The 22618-nt window shown below is 43.9% G+C and overlaps 1 protein-coding gene across 2 annotated transcripts; it reads right to left on the minus strand.

The window, feature by feature from the left end:
• Window positions 1-2713: 2713 nt before the first annotated feature.
• Window positions 2714-22023, minus strand: DCAF7 (DDB1 and CUL4 associated factor 7). Of its 2 annotated transcripts, XM_083147478.1 has the most exons (8): window positions 21774-22023; window positions 15360-15518; window positions 15163-15274; window positions 13247-13365; window positions 10087-10296; window positions 9734-9851; window positions 5383-5549; window positions 2714-2980 (listed from the first exon to the last, which is right to left on the minus strand). In XM_083147478.1, the coding sequence occupies exons 1-8, from the start codon at window positions 21909-21911 to the stop codon at window positions 2975-2977; spliced, it is 1029 nt and encodes a 342-aa protein (XP_083003604.1). In that variant the 5' UTR covers window positions 21912-22023; the 3' UTR covers window positions 2714-2974. The 2 variants fall into 2 exon arrangements, with proteins under 2 accessions (XP_083003604.1, XP_083003602.1); XM_083147476.1 differs by lacking the exon at window positions 2714-2980 and having other exon boundaries at window positions 4096-5549; window positions 21774-22022.
• Between the last annotated feature and the right edge of the window lie 595 nt (window positions 22024-22618).

Genomic DNA, 22618 nt, shown 5'->3' on the forward strand with positions numbered 1-22618 from the left:
CTGTAGCTCTATATCCAGGCTCATAAGGCAGGAACACGATGCAGAGGGTCAGGGATAAACCGCATTCCCCCTGCATCATCTTCTCCCCGGGGAGCCACCCCAGTCAACTCCATGTTTGACAAGAGGTAAACCTGATTAACACAAATAAAAAACCTTACTCTGTCCTCTCTAAACGGAGACAGAGAAAAAAAAAGACACAGAGGTGAAGGAAGATGGGTCTATTATACCCAAGGTGGGCGGTCCCAGAGAAAAATAACCCTGTGTGATCTGAGGGGGAACATCCCAGTGTTATGGCTGCCATGGAGATCGTAGAAGAAATAATATTTTATTTCATACGGTTTATCATTTGAGTTTTATAAAAAGGCACATTATTTTGATTGTGAATTCAGCCTAAGGTTATTTGAGCTAATTAGCGCAGTGTTTCCCCTCCACAAAATTGTATTTATTTGGTTTAAATCTATGTGTTTGAGTCACTGCTTGTGAATCGAACCTAGACCAATTCGATGTGTATACACTAACACATCATTGAAACCTGCAGCTTCTTAATATTTGAACAATTCGAATAATAAACATACTTATTCGTATATTAGCGCCCGCCCTCTAGAGTAATCTAGTGCTTAAAGTCCTCTACCTACAAACCAATTACCTTTATGACCAAACTGGGCATGATTTCTGTAGCTGGACTCTTGTTTACACTGTCAGGTTCAGTGGTTGGTGACCAGGACTTGACTGGATAAGATATTTTTTTGACCTATATGAAAACTGTAAACAGATATAATGCACCAGTTATTAAGCTAGGAGACATTACGGATGGTGTAATGGTAAGTGTTACTGCCACAGCACTGAGGTCATGGGTTTGATTCCCACCATGGCCCTAACTGTGCAGAGTTTGTATATTCCCCCCTATAATTGTGTGGGTTTCCTCCCAAAATTATACTGGTAGGTTATTTGGCTCCTAAAAAAATTAACCCTAGAATGAATGTGTGAGCATGTACATGTGGTCGAGAATATAGATTGTAAGCTCCACTGCAGCAAGGACTAATGTTTAAATATTTTCTGTAAAGTGCTGCTGAATATGTGTGCGCTATATAAGAAACTGTTGCTAAAGGGGAAGGTAGTAACGAAGCAATGAACTGCAATGTTACAGGCCGGGTTTGAAAAATGATAGTTAGGAGTTGCCTTACTGCTGTTATGACCTCCACTTCATCACTTCTCCAGGCTTAATACATCTGCCAATACACTGTCTAGATTCATATACTACTAGTAGTAAGTAGAAAAGTGATGTTCTAAAGCTGCCCATACACGGTCCGTTTAACAGATTGGGACTTATATAGTACACATTGCATCGCATGCAATGCGATAACCAGCTAGTACAAAAAGTATGTGCAGCACATACATTTTGTACCGTACGATGAGATGCGTGGGAGCGCGCATCTCATAGTACAGAACGGACGGTCTGGGAACGGACCGTCTATGGGTAGCTTTAGAATGATCAATCCAATCTATTCCAGTATGGTCACTGCAATTTAATCACAGTTCAATGCAGGTGTGAGAAAACTTAAAAAAATTGCAGGCACTCAAGCAATGGGCATATGCCCATTGACTGCAGTTATGGAAAGTGAAACCGCTAGAGCACGGGTGTCATACACAGGGCCCGCGGGCCAAATCCGGCCCGCCAGACCTGGTCATGTGGCCCGCGCGAGGAGATAGCACGTAGGGGCAGTGTGTCTAAAACAGGAGTGCTGCGGGCCGCGTCCACGGCCACCTTACCTTTTCCTCCACTGTCGGCGGCCATGTTCCTGTAGGCACATATGTATGCGGCTACAGAAACATGGCTGCCAGCCTCCATGGCTACGTGGAGGAGGGCCCGGCCGCCTGTTCCCTCTGATGCCCGGCAGTGACAGACACTGGGTGGGGACGTCATGACAATGACGCCGCCCGCCCATGCGTCCGTAGAGAAGTAGGAGCAGGCAGGGAAGCTGGACCGGGAGTCGGGGACAGTGTGGCCGCAGCAAGCAGTGAAGAAAAGCTGGAAGCTGCAGCAGCTGCAGGACAGACAGAGAAACAGTAAGTGAGGATGAGGATCACACTCACAATAAAAAAAAATTATATATATCTGCTGTTTCCTGAGGTGTCCCCGTGTATAATAATAATGCCATCCTCCTGTATAATCATTTATGTGTCATGGCATTACTTTTATTATATTATACAGGGGGAGCAGTCTGTGGTGTCATGGCATTATTATTATACAGGGGGAGCAGTCTGTGGTGTCATGGCATTATTATTATACAGGGGGAGCAGCCTGTGGTGTCATGGCATTCATTTTATATTATACAGGGGGAGCAGCCTGTGGTGTCATGGCATTATAATTATACAGGGGGACCTACAGATACAACCGGCCCTTTGAGGGTGACCAAACTGCTGATGCAGCCCCCGATGAATTTGAGTTTGACACCCCTGCGCTAGAGTGTAAACAGATCCTTGATCATAATAATGGACAGCTGAGTGTCCATTCACATCAGGTGACTGGATCAAAGACTGGGGACTCCGAAAAGTGATTCAATTACACTGTGATATATATGTGTGTGTGTGTGTTGGACGGTGGCACTCGAAGTAGGTAAAGTAAGACCAGGAGACCTTGGATGTATGATCCGACGTTTCAAACGACTTACGAAAAAACACAGAGGAAACCCATAGAAAATGAGACACAGAATACAATTAAAACATTGAATTTTATTTAAAAGGTGAGGTTTCTGCATAGTTCTGTAAATCAGGAGCAGAGTTTTCTGGAAGCAGACATGTTTCTTGCTTGGCAAAAGTAAGGTAATTTGTGAAAGCAACACAATTGCCTCCAAAGACTAAAATTACTAAATAGTTTTTATATCTTCTTAAAAGGGGAAATCCACTTATTTTTGAATCCATATCCTCAGTCGATAAGAATTTGCAAACATTCTTTTTTCATTTGTTTGCAGTCTTATAGCTGAAAAAGAAAAAAAAACATTTGAAGCAATTAGTTTTCGGAGCATTTTTGATCTCAGCCATTGGCCAAGTTATACTGTAGTGAATAAGGGAGGGAGGGGAACGTGAGCTTAGAGAACGGTCTTTTAAACTAAATAAATGTAAACTAAAAATTTCCAGCTCACCATAAAATAGGTTGAAAGTAACAGTTTACTCTTCCACAAGATAAGTTAACAGTATAAAAAGTTTATTAACAAATCATCTTGTCAAACATTGAATGTAAATTTATAAAATAAAAATATGGTGTTACCTTTTAATACCAAGCAAACGTTCACAATAATTGAAGGGACTTGAATAAATATGCGTACCAACCTATGCTTACAAGAAGGGGCACTTTTACCCTATCCATGGAATAGTATGCAATTAGTCCCCTTTAATAGTTTACCCTGTCCCTTCTCTGTGTCATAGAATAGCTATGATGGTACATCCATGTCTATTATTGACTATTATTGACAAAGTGTACATGAAACATATACAGTGGAGGCCTTAGTGTGGGCTAAACTAATATTAATGAAAAAAATAGGAAAATCAATATCCTAGTAATTTCACTTAGATTAAGATACAGGAGTTGCATTCCTGCCAATTGCAATATTTACAACCTTTTGTATTGGGCATCTGACATCTACCAATAAAATCCAAGTAGCCCTTCTAGGAATTTTCCCCTTTTTAGTTATTCTCATGTGGCAGAGTGAGTGCAGATCAGTCACAGTTTATATAGCAGGTCAATCTGTGATTGGATGATAGAGTAAACACAGGCCAGGCACATAGAAGATGCAGGTTACATTGAGTAGCTGGTGAGGTTCTCATTCCAACTTCACTAGTCAGCCATCATTTAACCTATGTTCTCGGCCATTGTTAATACCTTCCAGCTGCTGAGGTTGTGCAAGAATCTGCTTTTTATGCTTCTCCGCAGAGGTAAGGCCCATAGAAATGTCATTTTGTTATAGGTATGAGTGCAAGTTGGATATCTGCAATTTGCAATAATGTCACCTATTCAGCTCATGAATATTTGGTCATAAAGCTGGTGCTTATCAGGGCAGGTATCAGACAGTAATGAACAAAACTGTAGAACTGTACTAAGATTTCAGATAAGTATATTACTTTTATTTCACATTTCAATTATTCCATGTTTATATCCACTTTAGGTTTAAAAAGAAAAAAAAAGTCCATCAGATTAATAGGCTTGTGGAACTTTTACTGAATTCATATTCTAGATTCCCTGTGTGGTTTTGAGCCATTATTTTGTGTAAATCAGTTGTTTTACTTCTTTGTCCTTAGACACAACGATGGTCTCTGATTCTATCCTGGGCAGAGTACAGAAACCCATTGTGCCATATTCCAGGGCAATAGAAATAAACAACTATACTAATAGTCTGAGGCTAAAAAACATTGATAAATATACTTTCCAGAATAAAAAAGAAAAAAATGTCTACAATACATAACATTTAGCAATAACAGAACACAGCCCCCCAAATTAAAAATAATCAAACAATATAGCAGGGAGCACACCGGTACTTCGCTTATATTGTAATTCGATAAAAAAAACAAGGGTACTCCCCATTGCCAGAATACATGACTCGAATGTAGGCTGTTACTGCTAACGTCATAGTGTGGTGTACAGCTTTTACATAGGCTAGTGGCTTCCTAGCTGTTGTAGAACTACAAGGCACCGCATGCACTACACTTGAAGATCCACAACAAATTATATAAGCTGCAGGTGGTAAAAGTAACTGAGTATCTGTATAGTGTATATGTCTGTCAGACACCTTGTTCCCACCAACAGAATTGTATACAGCAGAGATAATATAAAAATAATCACACACTTAGATTATTATATAACCCATTTAAAAGGGCTCCATATAAGAAAAGAAATGAATAGCCACAGGCATCACTTGATAGGATATCAAGTCTACAAACACAAATATTAATGTGTTTACATAGGCATCATTACAGTTGAGATGTTGCAAAAATGGCCCTTACCCTCAAATATTAACATTAAAACACAGCAAGAAGATACTTAACGTCTAACAAGTTGTCTACACATAGTAAAATAAAATAGACTCAAGAAGGGGGGTGTAATAAGAAATATATTCTCACACCTCCTGTTTCAGGCTGGAGAGAAGAGCCTATATATTGAGCACAGCTAATTCATTACAATATTTGGGATGAGTCACAAGGTGCCAATTTATTAAAACTACATGAGCCTCTCTCGCTCCTTTGTGTTAGCATTGCTTATCGATGGAAGACTCACAACCCCACAGGAATATATTGAACACTAACACTAATTATATAAAAAAAAAAATCCCAGACAATGGGATGGGATGGGTATGGGGTAAGGGGAGGTTGGAATAAATAAAGTCAGACTCGGAGGATCTCCAGGCAGTTGTTGTAACAGATGGCGATCCAGTCGGGTTGGGTGCTTGCCCACTGCACATTGTTGATTTCTCCCTCTGCTGTGTATGCCAAGATTGGATCCTCAATGGCACGTGGCATCTGTTGAATATCCCAAATTAGGGCCTGGTGATCATCAGCTGTAAGAAAATAAGTACAAATAAAAGATCTATGCAGTCTTCCAATTTCAAGTGTAGCTCATTTTGAACCAAAGTATTAAGGTGTGTACACAAGTTTAGATGTGGAATTCGATTTCAATTCTATCTGGCATTAAATTCTACTATATAGTCTTTTGTCTGGCAAGACTTCCACTAAACGCGAACACTTAACGGGATCAAATCCGCATTGAATGCATCTAAAAGCATTGGTTTTTGACTATATATTCAAAATCAAATGTTATATCTAAAAGTGCCCATAAACTGTACAATTGCCAGGTGCGATGAGATGCGCGCTTCCGGGCACATGCCATTTGCACAGCTCAAAGTATGTGCTGCACATACCTTTTTGTACTAGATTGCATCTCATTGCATTGCAAAACGTAAACGTATGCGATGCGATCTAGTCCAAATTGCATACAATAATTGTACCGTCTAAGGGCACCTTTAGATCAAGAACTAATTTTATCTGGATCACATGCATTAAAACATCTTACTTCTATTTCTAATGTATTGTAGAAAAAGTGTGTCATTTTTTTATGGTGAGCTCAGTGGCACCAATCAGCTGAAAATGTGCTTTAATTACGTAAAGAGCCGATGGCTTTTTCTCAGACCCATTGTGTTTCTTGTGTGGCTATAGGTATATACAGATGGAGCCAGCCTCCCTCTTGCTGGCGAATCGGCAGATTGTCTCCGCTGGTGATCCGCTCCATCTGACTGAGACGCGCGTGCGTCTCAGTTTTCGGACGGCGGGGCGACGGGAACCCTGTCCGTCTCTGCTTCAGGGAGACGGACAGGGTTAGGTGGGAGAGCGGGGAGGAGGCGGGGACCCGGGGGAAGCGCCGACGGAAGGGGACGTGTGCGCATCTCATGCGCACGCGACCCCTTTCGCAGATCAGATGGCGGCTGGCGGGGGATGGCGGCTGGCGATTCTTCCGCCATCCCCTGCAAAGCTGGGACTGGCTCCATCTGTACAAAACCAATTCCTGTGTAGTTTAAGCTGCAGCCTAACCTTTTTGGTACACTCTAAACTGCCTTTTGCTGAATCGGATGTGACGAAGATGCCAAATTGAAAGAAAAATAAAGTATGCTACAACTTTCCAAAGGTAAATTTACTAAGATGGGCGTTTTATTTCAGATGGGATGTTGCTATGGGAAACCAATCAGATTCTATCTAGTATTTTCTAGAAAAGGCATGTCCAACCTGCAGCACTCCAGCTGTTGTGAAATGACAAGTCCCATCATGCCTTGCAAGGCATGCTGCAATGTTTAGTTCACAACATCTGGAGGGCCACAGGTTGGACATGCCTTTTCTAGAAAATACTAGTTAGAATATGATGGTTTCCCATAGCAACATCCCATCGGAGATATAACTCCCATCTTAGTAAACTCTCCCCCTCAATGCGTAAGGACACATCTGTATCTATACACACACACCTATATATATATATATATATATATACACACACACATCTCCTATATATTTGGCTACATCTGTCACTCAAAGTGGGTGCCTGTGTCTATAACGCTCTGTTCCTGGACTTTCCTCTTAATGTGTGATTGCCTTCATCTGTGCTGAACACCTTTCTGAGAAATTAACCTGTTTAAAACAGGTGATGACAATCATACATTAAGGGGAAGTCTAGAAACAGAGCATTGTGTCCCTCCTGGAGAGGGTCATGTTGGGAGGTATGTGACAGAGAACCAGCCCAGTGAGCCCACAGACAGTGCCAGACACCCACTGCCTTCCCATGTTGCCCAGCACTGCTACTCCACAGCCACCAGGTGAGCGCCCCCCTCCCGCGATTTGCGGCAAAACCTCCCCCCCCGCGCGCCCCCCCCTCCCGCGATTCGCGGCAAAAACACCCGCTCCCCCGCGACCCCCCCTACCGCGATTCGCAGCAAAAACACCCCCGCGACCCCCCCTCCCGCGATTCGCTGCAAAAAGAACCCCCCCACGACCCCTCCCGCAATTCGCGGCATAACCACCACCCCGCGACCCCCCCCCCCTCCCGCGAATCGCGGCAAACCCTCCCCCGTGACACCCCCCCCCGATTCGCGGAAAAAACACCCCCCCCGCGACCTCCCTCCCGCGATTCGCGGCAAAAAGAACCCCCCCGCGACCCCCCCTTGCACGATTGGCGGCACCCCCCCTGCGACCCCCCTCCCGCGATTCGCGGCACCCCCCCCCCCCCGCAATTCGCAGCAGCCCCAGGATTAAATGGCACATGCAAAACACTGACATGGCTATGGTCGACAATGAAAAAGGTTGACATGAGTTTTTGAAGATTTATTTTTAATTTTTTCATATTCATTGTCATGTGTCGACATGGACACCAATGAAGTGGCACACTTATGTCAAAATTTACATGTGTTGACCTTTCTGTGTTGATTTTTTCTTGTGGCGATTCGCGTCACACCCCCCCGCAACCCCCCCTCCTGCGATTCGCGGCACCCCCCGTGACCCCCCACCTCCCGCAATTCGTGGCAACCCCCCCGTGATTCGCGGCAGCTCCAGAATTAAATTGCACATGGAAAACACTGACATGGCTATGGTCGACAATGAAAAAGGTTGACATGAGTTTTTGAAGTTTTTTTGTCATTTTTTGAATATTTTCATATTCAGTCTCATGTGTCGACATGGACACCAATGAAGTGCCACACTTATGTCAACATTTACATGTGTTGACCTTTCTGTGTTGATTTTTTTCTTGTGGCGATTTGCGTCACCCCCCCCCCCCAACCCCACGATTCACGCACACACACACACACACACACCTCCCACGCGATTCTCGGCACCCCACCCCGTGACCCCCCCTCCCGTGATTCACGGCACACCCCCGCGACCCCCCCTCCCATGATTCGCCGCAACCCCCGCCCCGTAACCCCCCCTCCCGCGACCCCCCCTCCCGTAATTCGCGGCACCCCCCCGCGATTCACGGCAGCTCCAGAATTAAATTGCACATGGAAAACACTGACATGGCTATGGTCGACAATGAAAAAGGTTGACATGAGTTTTTGAAGTTTTTTTTTTTCATTTTTTGAATGTTTTCATATTCATTCTCATGTGTCGACATGGACACCAATGAAGTGCCACACTTATGTCAACATTTACATGTGTTGACCTTTCTGTGTTGATTTTTTCTTGTGGCGATTTGCGTCACACCCCCCCCGCAACCCCCACTCCCGCGATTCACGGCACACCCCCCGCGACCCCCCCTACCATGATTCGCCGCAACCCCCGCCCCCGTAACCCCCCTCCCGCGATTTGCGGCAACCCACCCCGCGACCCCCCTCCCGCGATTCTCTGCAATCCCTCCCCTCCCGCGATTCGCAGCATCCACCCCCCCACAACCCCCCCTCCTGCGATTCGCGGCACCCCCCGCGACCCCCCCCTCCTGCAATTCGCGGCACCCTCCGTGACCCCCCCCCCCTCCCGCGATTCGCGGACACCTAAGTTGCAATACAGGGCATCTTTCATACAATTCTAACCATATTTCTCATATACAAACGTTCACAAATTAAGGGGGCGCAGCCCCCTACGACGGTGTGAAGAGCGCCCGTAGGGCGCGATGAATCACCTAGTTATATATATATATATATATATATATATATACATACATATATATATATATATATATATATATACATACATATATACATACATACATACATACACACACACACATACACACATATATCGTTATCTATATATCTCTATTTATATTACACATACACCGTGTACCTTATTCTGGTCCATTTGCACAGGGGAGCAATGTTTTGCGACTACGCATGCACATAGAATTTTATGCCACAGTCGCAGTGAATTGCTTACTCCCGTTCGCACCTAGTAGTGTGGGCAGGGAGCGGCGGCAAGGGGCTGTGCCCATGTGAACGCTCAGTTTTTCATGGGCGTCACCATTAAAATGCTGGGTGTTCCCATGTAGATGCACTGGTGACCCCCCATATGTAGGTTGTTTGTATGCATGAAGTTATGTAGACAAATACATACACATTTTCAAAGTTATATAAACAGATTCTATACACAAATCAATTACTACATTTAAATTGACATCCAGGGATTGGTGCAGATCAATCCTTCATGTCACACCTACGACAACTATAGAAAAATTCCAGGATAAAGCTTAGAATTTTACTTTGAGACTTACCTGCAGTACAGATGTGACATGAGGAATGCGGGGCCCAGGCGATACCATTCACACAGGCACGGTGGTTATTTAGCCTGGCCACTGGCGTACAGGGCACTCGCACATCCAGAATCACTACCTGTGGAAGAACAAAGAATATAATAAACAAATATAAAAAAAACAACAAAAAAACAACAACAACGTTGTTCAATATTTGTATACATTCAAACTGTAGATTTTATTTTGCTTTTTACAGACTAAACCCACCAATTTCACCTTGAAGGAAAATCATTTTAACTACACATTTTATAACCTGGATATATATCTCATATATCCTTAACGTCCGGTACCCTTGGAGTGGTCATGTGACTTACCTCCATTCCATCCATGGCCATAGTTGCAAGATAATTGGGGTCTTGCTTGTTCCAGCACAATCTGAGCAAAGGGTGATGTTGGGGGTCTTCATAGATAATGGTGCTGTGCTCCAGATGGCGCAGGTCAAACATACGTACAGAGCCATCAGCACCAACTGAGGCAAACATGTCCCGGCCACCTCCCGCTCGGCTGAATGCAATGTCATACACCTGTAACACACAAGGGACACTGAATATGTGATTTTTTAGGCAAATCAATCATGACTGCCAGTATAGGGCAAATCTCAGATATCAGGAAGCCCTTAAGCCAACCCATACGCAACCCAGATATTACTAGTCATCAAAGTAGTCACAGTTTATACTGCCAACAGGTATTTGTTAACTCCTCTGGCATGCAGGATTCTGTAGTGTTACTTAATTAGCTATGGAGTAACTAGCAAAAAGACTATCCAAATAACTAGGCATTTCAGGTGATATAACCCCATCACTCATTTTCTTATATTGTACTATTTAAAAAAACGTTTGTAAAGATAAGCGGTCACTGCAATGTCTGTGTTCTCCATGTTCTATATAAATTAATGGAGGAAAAAAGTTAGAATTCTGTAGTTTTACCTATAATTTTGTGGGCCCCATGTAAATTTTTGTTGGTTTGTGTACCCATGCTCTTGCACTTCCATGCATGTTAGAATAGCCAGCATTTTATAATATTTACACATCGATTTATGCAAATTACAGAGAAGTGGCTACATTATACAGCAGCCAATCGTACACTGACATTTATTTAGTACAGGGTTGAAAAGGAAAGCAAACATGTGACTAACTGCTATAAATCACAGTACGTGGGTGTGCAAAACATAACAACACTACCCGTCACCAACACATTAACACACAGAAATCACCAGGATTACAACAGGTATCTATATCTAATTAAGTATACCCTCCTCAGTGGGGTGTGGATCACTAGGTCGACGGGCCTTAGGTCAACACAAGAAGGTTGACATGGCTTTAGTCGACACAAGCATTAGGTCAACATGGGTTTTACCTTTTTTGTCCCAATGTCAATATGGACACAGAAAAAGTGCACAACATCTCACCGTATGCTCTGAAACTTGCTTGTGATTCAGGGGAGTGAAAGATGTGGTGATAAGTGATTGGAACCACACTTACTTTCTAGTTCACTCTCGCGTACACATAGCAGTTTCTTTAAATCATTGGTAAAAATGATCAGGTGGGCTCATTAATGAAAGACCAACACATACTTCATTTTTTTTATCTCGCATACATCAAAAGGCATCTTTAAAATCCCAATTAAATGTAAAAAAAAAAAAAAAAAAAAAAAAAAAAAAAGGTACTTGTTTCCAAGCACGGCCATCCCGATTTCTATCGTGGTGGTCGTGTCGGAAAAAATCGTGTCGGTCGTGTCGGGTGCATACCAAAACGCACACGACGCGATGTACCCGATTTCTCCATAGGCTTCAATGTTAAAATAATTTAACATTGAAGCCTATGGAGAAATCGTGTCCATCGTGTCCATAGGCTTCAATGTTAAATTATTTTAACATTGAAGCCTATGGAGAAATCGGGTCCATCGTGTCCATAGGCTTCAATGTTAAATTATTTTAACATTGAAACTGAGTCCATTTAACATAGTAAAAAATGGTAAAAGGGCCAATACGGGCCATTTCTCATTGGGTATGGCCCCGTCATGTGTGTAAAAAATAATGGCCCCCCATTATGGCCGCCACCCCCACGATTGACGCGAACCCGAAGCGTGGCGAGCGCAGCGAGCCTGCGAGGGGCGGCGGTGCGCGTCCTCCGACATTTTCATTCCCCTACTATCCACGTCGGCGTGGAGTTGAGAATAGATTAGTGTGGCGAGCACAGCGAGCCCGAAGCGTGGCGAGGGGACGCTGATACCTTCACAGATCCCTGCGTCCCCTCGCGGGCTTCACAGGTATCAGCGTCCGCTCACCACGCTTCGGGCTCGGTGGCTCGCTGCGCTCACCACACTAATCTATTCTCAACTCCACGCCGACGTGGATAGTAGGGGAATGAAAAGGTCGGAGGACGCGCACCGCCGCCCTTCACGGGCTCGCTGCGCTTCGGGTTCGTGTCAATCGTGGGGGTGGCGGCCACAATGGGGGGCCATTATTTTTTACACACATGACGGGGCCATACCCAATGAGAAATGGCCCTTATTCGGCCTTTTCCCATTTTTTCCTATGTTAAATGGACTCAGTTTAAATGTTAAAATAATTTAACATTGAAGCCTATGGACAAATCGGGTCCATCGCATAGGCTTCAATGTTAAATATTTTAACATTGAAGCCTATGGAGAAATCGGGGGCATCGCGTCGGGCGCGTTGTGTGCCTTCTTAAGGCACACGACCGACGCGATGTACCCGAGTACTGCTTTTTTCAAAGGAAATCGCGGGCATCGTGTGCCTTAAAGTTAAGGCACACTATGCCCGCGATTGTGGCCGTGCTAGGAAACAAGTACCAAAAAAAACCTGTTTCCAGTATTGTCTTTGTTCAGAGGTTAGATGGTCTCTGTGGGATTTGCCAGCTGCAATTATTCATTAGATTAAACGCTTGTTATATATCAATTTTTCTGTGTATATCTCGGCACACTATAATATACTCCCTCCCCACCCTAGCGGATGGCAGGGCATGAAATACCGCCTATCAGCACATGTGGGTTGAAAATAAAAACAGAAAAAAAAAACATTTGACTGCCGACCTTCCCAAATGTCAACCTAAATCATGCTGACCTTATGACTGTCAACCTAATGACCGTATACCCCTCACCGATCAGCACTTTGGGCCAGATGTATCAAGCTTTAAAAAGTGATGAAGTGGAGTGTGATAAACAACCAGCTGCCATTTTTCAAACCCAGCTTTTAACATGGCAGGTAGGCGCTGATTGGCTGGCTGTGAATCCACTTCATCACTTTTAAATGCTTGATACATCTGTCCCCAAGAGTGATCTCTATGAGGATAATACTGCAGCACACTAACTCACAAGGAACACATTTATTTCCTATGTTATTTGAACAGTAAAATATGTGGTGGGGTGCGAACCAAGACACTTTATTCAATAGGATCCACTCATATATACACTGCTTGCACCATTGCTACATGAATAGCAAGGGCTTCTCACCTCTTTGTCGTGCGCAATAAGCTGTGTTTTCACATGACCAGATACCAAGTTCACCCTGCCTAGGACTTGCCCAGTCTCCAGACCCCAGATGGTACAAGTTGTGTCAATGCTGGAAGTTCCTATGAATAGGAAAAAAAAGATTATATTTTATGCATTCTGCAATTGAAAACAGAATCTACTGCCGGACATTAAGGTAAAAACTAATTCTGTTTAACGAAGAACTTTTACTTCAGCTAGGCTTACAAAAAAAAAAAGTGTGCTGCAGTATTATCCTCATACACAGCATGTTATAAAAGAAAAAGAAGCGTGATGTCAGGGAAATAAAATGAAGAGGTTGTTCATTTAAATTAATTTTTTATTGGTATAGAAAAAAAAACTAATCTTTAACATGCTTTTAAGAAAAAAACTGAATACATTATAAATAAGATACGCAAAACCTAAAATAAAAAGGGAACAAAAATGGAAGGAATGGGGAGGGATTAAGCTCCGCACACAGAGCAATATGATCGCTGAGCAATATTGGCTTAATATTGCTCAGTGTTCCTTTTTCATCAGTGACCAGAGATGGACGCTGATGAAAAGGAGACACTGCCAGGAGAAGCTGCAGGGAAAACAGCTGATCGACGAGAAGCCACTGGTCGCAGGAGCAGGGCTGGTCTTCCGGCAACAGTTGCCCCATACCCATGGGGATAAATCCCCTGTGATTCTTGCTAGAATCTCACAGTGTGTACAGGTCTTAAAAGTGTCAAGACATGAATACAAAAATAATAATAATAATAATAATAATAATAATTATAAGTCATTTGCATACACCACCATATTTTGTGAACATAAAATGCGAATAGAAAAGCAGGCAACCAAATTTACTGAAACCCCAGTATAGAAATGGTGAGGCTGAATAAATTAGAACTAAAATAAAATCCTCTGTGGAGGAAGAGAGGCCTTTGAGAGTGCAGCTACACAGGACATGGCTTTATTAGTAGTCCTATATAAATCCCCTCCACCCAAACCACTGCATCAGTGGGGTAGTAGCAGGAGAGGAGTAGGGGAACCTTGCCATCTCAAAACCAGCGGGCTTGGACCTTTGTTTCTATGGGCCTTATTTTGGTTCATTCTTTCTGACAAAATCCATCTTAGATGGACAAAACCATGTGCACTGCAGGGGGGGCAGATGTAACATGTGCAGAGAGAATTAGATTTGGGTGAGTAATTTTGTTTCTGAGCAGGGAAAATACTGACTGCTTTATTTTTACACTGCAATATAGATCTCACTTTGAAGTAAAACCCCACCCAAATCTAATTTTCTCTGCACAAGTAACACCTGCCCCACCTGCAGTGCACATGGTTTTGCCCATCTAAGAAGGATTTTGTCAGAAAGAATGAACCAAAATAAGGCCCTATATGTGGTATACATTTGAGCGCCAGTGGAGAGCTATACAGTATTTTCTGGCTATTAAAATATGACCCAACAGATATATACCCCCTGAGACAAGATCCCCAACATAAAGATGAAAATCGCACTAATGGGGGGTATGCAATCTCCTGCTGCTATTCCCGACAGGGGAAATAGTGGCGGCTCCCTATTCGATGCGGTCTTTAGCGACAACATTGAAGCAGTATCACGGCAGAATGGGTCCGAATTTAGAAGCCGTCGGGCCCATTCTGCCGATAACAGCAGTGGATTGTCGCGATCCTGGCCCTATCCCCTTCCTCTGGGGATCAGTTTTCAGAGTGTGAATTATACATCTATTTACACTATATTGAGGAGTGAGTCTGTCTTTATGCAAATAGTATTGAAAAGTATAGATATATGTCTAACTGCTCCTTAACGTTAACCATTATAATGCAAGATGAACCTCAAAAACACAACAAATACTGTTCCTACACATTTACACAAACCTATATAGAACTCTTACCCAATAAATTGGGGTCCACCTCATTCCAATCAAAGGAAGTTAGGGGGGCACAAAAATCTGAGTTTTTATTATTGTTCAGTAAGCATTCCAGGCGTGTCTCTGTCTCTCCGACCTACATAAACAAATGGAAACGAACATAAAACATTGCAAAACAGCATTTTCAAAAGAAACACATTATTTTTGTTCAATTGACTCACCCTCCAGACACGCAGATAATCCCCACTTGTAGCCAGCAGGTCTGGGTATACTCCTTTGGTGTCAGGAATCCACATAAGCTTTGTGGTGGGGTATGGGTGATCAAAGGTGTTCCTGCAGATAAACTCCGAGCTCTCTTCATCCAGACCGACCAACTGCACCTGTATAGAAAGGTTCAACACTCGCTTATCAAGTACCAGCTTTATTACATTAAACCTATATATTTTCATTGACAACAGAGTTTAAAAATACCATGTACATTTCAGAAATGATTACTTAAAGCAGTCAGGTGAATGAGTGTGCATTATTAGGTAACCGTAACTAGGTTGGCAGTCAATAGGTCAACAACTATTGGTCGACAGTGGATAGGCCGACATTGAAACGGCTGGCAAGAAAAGGTTGACATGAGTTTTTCCACACGTTTTTGCTATGTCTACATCTGTCGGCATGGAATTCCAATTAGTGTAATGCGTACCCTCATTTCACTTGCCATGCTTCAGACTCTTTACTGTTCCCAATTGTAGTGCATGTGGATTGCAAAGTATGAACACGTTACTGGGAAAAAAAAAATTTTTTTGTTTGTGTCAACCTTTTGCCCTGTCTACCAATAGTTGTCGACCTATTGAATGACTGCCAATCTAACAACTGGAACCAAGGTGAAAAGTGGCGTGACCATAATACCAAGGGAAATCAGCAGCAGCAGGTACCCGGCATCAATAAGTACATACACTCTTGCAGATGTAAATGACCCACTGTACCGTTTATTGGCTGTTGGTCGGTGCATACACACTGGGCTATATACTAAGCAATATCGCTCCTTTTATTTCCAAGTGTGTATAAGGCGTAAATGTCAGATTTTCAAAGCGGTCCATCATTCAAATGGAAATAGTAATTAATCCAAATTAAGGCTTGTTTGACATTAATTAAAGTTGTGGTTTGAAATCATTAATCAAAGCTTCAGTAGCAGAAAGTAAATCCAGGTTATAATGGTTTTACAACTCTAAATTCAGATGGGATATTGCTATGGGCCAATCAGTATCTCCTGATTTATTTATTTAGCACCTTCTAAAAGATAATAGATGGATCGGATTTGTTGCCCATAGCAACATCCCATCTGCAATATAACTCCCATCTTCGTAAATAAACCACAACGACTTCTCACCACTAATTGGATACCCCCTTAGACTGTAAACTCCACTGAGGCAAGAACGGATAAAATATTTAAATGCCCTTGTGAAGCACTGCGGAATATGTTACATTTTAGTTTATACACAGAACAGCCAGCATGTTATTACCATGGAAACAGCTCCCTCACTCTCATACATAGAGGAATAAGTATTAAAACTAGGGGGTGGTTGGTGTATATAATACATAGCAGTATAGAATGAAAATTGTGAAGCAGGTTCTCATTATATACTGCTCTAAATTAGCAAATAATGCTTAAAGTGTGTGTAATAGACACACACACACACACCTACCTGCCCAGGTGCTTGCTCCAGGTGGGGATGCCACCTCTAATAGATAGATACCAAAAAATCATCATCACTCAGGGACTCCATAATAGGTCCGATCTGATGGTGACCCGCACCCGGGAGTATGGTCGTTCTTCAGATCCTACCTGCTGCAGGTAGGATCTGAATAACGACCGACCGACCCGCGGGACCGCACATCGGTCCACACCAGGACAGAAAAAGGCCCAATCACCACACAATCTACATCCAATCGGTCGGTATTGGATCTAGATTGATGGGATCGGACCCTTGTCGTCCTGGTGTGTACCCAGCATTAGTGGTATCCAACCACTTTTTCAAGAGGCATGCTTCACCTCTCACAGCATATTAGTTTGTTTCTGGAGTTGGCTCATTGACACCTGCATGAATGAATGAATGAGTGTGTGTGTGTATATATATATATATATATATATATATATATATATATATATATATATATATATATATATATATATATATATATATGATACAGTCTGATCCGGCACTCCTATTTCCAACACGGTCAGCTGCCCGGGTGCCTTTGCAAAAATTAAGTAGGAAAGGATTGGCTGGGGGTGAGCACACACAACCAACACGGCACTCCAGGGTCTGTGCAAAAAAATAGAATAAAATAATTTTTTTGCACAGACCCTGGAGTGCCGTGTTGGTTGTGTGTGCTCACCCCCAGCCAATCCTTTCATATATATATATTTTTTTTTTTGCAGTAGTGGCAATTATAAATGTCTGTATAGTATTTTTTTGTGTTTTTATACAAATTCCTAAAAAGATCTCTGTTTAAAAGTAAAAACTCTAATGATAGGTATACACTGAACAACATGTAAATCATACAATGTTGCTCATTATTTCCCTTAAACACCCTGGAATTCCCAGACACATGCTACAGTGCGTACACACTGCACAATCTTACAAAATATATTGTCAGTGGCCATATTCAGTAGTATGCTTTCATTGATGAATTGCATTTACAGACAGAGAATGGGGATTTATTCTGGTTGATTCGCTCAAATGCGACTTTGTGGTGTTCATTCTAGCACCTGACATCTTTTAAAACCCATGCAGTTGCTCTTCCCGGCCTGGGGTGTCGCTGTCTACTGTAGTGCTTCTCGCCCAGTGTGGTCTGTATATCAGCACTAATATGCAAACCAGACCTGTGCTAGAAACACCACAGCAGACAGCAACACCCCCATCATTCGATGGTCGGCGATGGTGATGTCAGCTGCCCCTTATGCTAATCAGCCCAGCACCTCACGCGTATCCTCCCCCCCCCCCCCCCCCCTGACAAAGATGGATGCTTGCAGAATGAAATGACTATACACAGCCTAGCAAGCAGGTCTGAATCTTGCCTTAAGAGAGATTCAGACACTGACACGTTTCGCTGTTACCACAGCTTTATCCAGATGAGATCAAACTGTGGTAACAGCAAAATGTGTTGGTATTAAAGTGCAGCCATTGAGCCTGTACACCCTGACAAGGAACTTGCATAACCAGTGACCGGACGAGCCTCTCTTTGCACTTTGGAAACACTGCAGGACATCCACTTTGGTGCCAACTATCTAAGGGTCTTCCATCTTTGTCCAGCTCTAAATCATCTTGGGAGGAAAGACACCGCTCTACAAGCCGGATATACTGTACAAAGAGTTACTCCATTCATAGAAGTGGAGCAGCTACATTATACTCCTACAAGAGGGACAATATTGGAATGGACACTCATATCCCAAACCACTTTGAACCTAGTGTGAATATCCAATGCACACCTATTTACTGTTTTTACAAAGTTTATTTTTAATGTAATTTTATCTTGATTGCATTATTTTATTACATTTATAAATATTTTTTTGAATATCACTGCACACCTTTTTTTAGCGCAGTATACCTTTTCTAAATCGGTTAATGCTCATCGGAGCAATTCAATTGTTGCAGTGTTTTGGTATGAACAGCCATGGGTATACACATGTATGGTCGCTGTTTTCTTAGGTGATGAGCATAAATTTGGAAGTCAGCTACTTGAGTGCACAAAGGGCACCTTTTGCTTTATGCCTATTAGTTTAGCCACTTTTCACTACTAAAACTGATGATTTTGGGCACAACTAGGGAGATAATGGTACTTGTGAGTTATCCGGGCTGCCGATTTTGTCCTTAAGTTTGGTTAACTTAAGGACACCCGACCGACGCGATGCCCGCGATTTAGCCCCAAATCGGGGGCATCGCGTTGGTCGTGGCCGTTATAAGGGCCACGATTTCCCATAGACAGTAATGTTAAAAGACACGATGGACCCGATTTCCCATAGACAGTAATGTTAAAGGACGCGATGGACCCGATTTCCCATAGACAGCAATGTTAAAATAAAATGACAATGTGAAATTGGCCAATATGTTTTAAAAAAAAATGTTTCATGGCCCCCCACCACCGTTAACGCCACCCCGCTATTGACGTCAACCCGAAGCGTGGCGAGCGCAGCGAGCCCGCGAGGGGCGGCGGTACGCGTCCTCCGACCTTTTCATGCCCTACTATCCACTAGGGCGTGGAGTGAGAATAGAATAGTGTGGCGAGCGCAGCGAGGGGACGCGGACACCTGTGAAGCCCGCAAGGGCACGCGGATACCTGTGAAGGTGTCCGCGGGGCTCGCCACACTATTCTATTCTCACTTCACGCCCTAGTGGATAGTAGGGCATGAAAAGGTCGGAGGACGCGTACCGCTGCGCTCGCCACGCTTCGGGTTGGCGTCAATAGCGGGGTGGCGTTAACGGTGGTGGGGGGCCATGAAACATTTTTTTTTTAAAACATATCCAATGTGAAATGGCCATATTGGCCAATTTCACATTGTCATTTAATTTTAACATTGCTGTCTATGGGAAATCGGGTCGGAAATCGGGTCCATCGTGTCTTTTAACATTACTGTCTATGGGAAATCGTGGGCATCGCGTCGCGGCTCCTTATAACGGCCACGACCGACGCGATGCCCACGATTTCGGGAGCGATGAAAAAAAATCGGCAGCCCGGATAACTCACAAGTACCGAGATAATGGGTGCCCACACTGAGCAACAATTGAATTCAGTAAGATGCCTCTTAATTAGTGGGCCAAAAAAAATAAAAATTAACTGCACTCCCCCATGTCTGATACTTTTTATATATACGGAATAGAAAAATAGTTAAAACAATATTGCTCAATCACCTTCACACACAATCCAAATTGAATCTACAGACTTGAGAACTCTTCTAACACATTGCAAAGGCAGGTTGTACCTGGGACCTTGATCTGATGCTTTTACATTAAAAATGACGCAGGTTATAAGCTTTGGTGCTCTCACACTGCATCTCTATCCGGGTCAACACATCACTAACCCGCCAGTAACCTGGGTCCGAGGTGCCAAGTGAAAGGTATAAGGCTGGGTACCCACCTGACATGTCAATGGACCTGCTGTCGCACCGACTGAACAGCCAACAACAGTAAGTGCACACACTTATCTTTTAGCTCAATGTCTGCCCCAGTCATGCAGCTGGGCAGGCATTTGAATCTGCGTGCCCAGCTGGGACATCGGCCCCTACAGCAAGCATGCGGACAGATCAAAGAATATACATACACACAGCCAATACATATGCAGATATATTGACCATCAACTGTGCTGCAGGCTGATGCTATTTGTCTGTGACCGAAGTCATTTACTAACATACTGCTGGTACACACCTGCCGACGTGCCCGATATATAACGGCAACTCAACAGAATGACTGTTATATCGGCCAGTGTGTGCAAAGCATGAAGTTCCATTACACATCTTGTCCAATGCATTTTTTGGATAACTTGTGTGGTAATCCAATGTCCACTAAGAAGTGTCCTTTCAGAATCTATGCGGTACTGGCTCTTCGTGCTGTGTATCCACAACATAAAATATGCAGAATATAGCATACTGGGGATTACTACACACCAGTTATCACAATTTCTATACCTTTTGCCAATACTGATTTACAATACTTTTGAGGATGTCAGAGCTTGCAGTTGCAGTTTCCCCAGGCCTAACACAAATAGCACCTCTGCTGCACCATCACCTTACAGTGATCCGCAAGTATCTGACCAATTCTCTGCACAATACAAGTGAGGTTTACGTTTATACTTTGTTGTAAGTGACCTCAGTAAATGCAGATTTCTATGCCAATAATCTTCGAGCTCTCATAGTCACAATGGTCAGTGTTTTTTTCTGAAAGATATTAGAAGTCACCAATCTCCAACTCTTTCAGACACCAAGCCCGGCCTCTGACTTCTACAATTGTAATAATGCCCATACATAGCTCTGCACACCGCTGCCTAGCAGGTAGGCACTATATGCACGATGGGTATGGGTGAAAACAGGACCAGGACAAAACCCCCGGACTGCCGGACATCAAACTGTGCATTTTGTAGCTTGTAGCCTCCGGTCCGGGGGGTGTCCTGTCCGGGGGTGTACTGTCCGGGGGGGGGGGGGCAGCCTGTCACCCCTGTCACCAGGGAGAGGAGGAGGGAGAGAATAAAGCCTCCCTGTATGGTCCGGGCATGTAGCAAAAACCGGACGCTCCGGACCACCCGGGGAGGCTGTAATCTCCCCTCACCCATGTTCCTGGTGATAGCTATCACAGAGACCCCCCCGGACAGGACAACCCCCCCGGACAGGACACCCCCCCGGACAGGACACCCCCCCGGACAGGACCCTACAAGCTCCGGAATGCAGGTTTTGATGTCCTGTCCGGCGGTCCGGAGTGTGGTCCGGGTCCGGTTTTTACATAGTCCCATGCACATCTGTACATACACAACACTGCGGGTACCGGCCGGGGCAATAACAGCATACACAGTACATAATGGATGCTCAGTACACAGCCGCCTTGCAGGCCCTGGGCAGCGATGGGCACTGCAGCAGCAGCCGACGCCGTTACCTTGTTATTATATTCCTCCACAAAACTCCCCAGGGCAAGACGGAATCGCTTGTCCGGCCTCACGCTCCAGTTCATAGCGTAGACGGTCCATGGCGCCTCGTACTTGTAGATTTCCTTCCGCTTCCCGTGCAGGGACATGGTAGAGAGAGCGGAGACCGTTACCGACACACACGATCACCGAGACGTCGGTCACGGTGGAATCCAGTTGCGCATGCGCATTTGTCGGTCGCCGACTCGCCGCACAGTAGCTTAAATGGGCAGCCAATCAGAGAACGAGACCTCAACACAGAAATAAACATTCCGAGGGATGGAGACAAGGCTAATTGGTCGCAACAAAACTTGCTGTAGTTTCATTCGACGCTCCTCTTTATTGGGTGGAGCTTAGGACGGAGGATTCTCATTGGCCAAATGTGCGTGTCGCGCCTCTCTTTCGTGTAGTAGTAATAATATCCGAGTTGTGTTGTATGGAGGTGGGGGCGCTGCGATGTGTGCGCCCGGGCCCTGCCTGGGGTCTTCCTGCTCTCTGAGTTTAGGTAGAAGAATCATTGTGCTTTTGTCCTCTATGTATGCGGCTGCTTGTGTTTTCAGGCTTCCCCAAAATGGGTTCTGCAATGGCGACAAAGTCCCTACGTCTTCTGTTTGGTACATAATTGTAGAAGGGGGAAATGTATCTGGCGTTGATTGGCAGTTTTAAAGACAATGGGCTTGAGGTAGAAAAACTGCTGTGAAAAATTACGAAGATAATCATATTTTCTTCACTAAAAATTATACAAATCACTAGTTACACAGACCACAGGTTACCCCACTGATGAAAAATAAAAAAACACCACAAAACGTATCTGTTT

Source organism: Crinia signifera, chromosome 6, assembly GCF_055691185.1.
Source record: "Crinia signifera chromosome 6, ASM5569118v1, whole genome shotgun sequence".
Taxonomy (NCBI): Eukaryota; Metazoa; Chordata; class Amphibia; order Anura; family Myobatrachidae; genus Crinia; species Crinia signifera.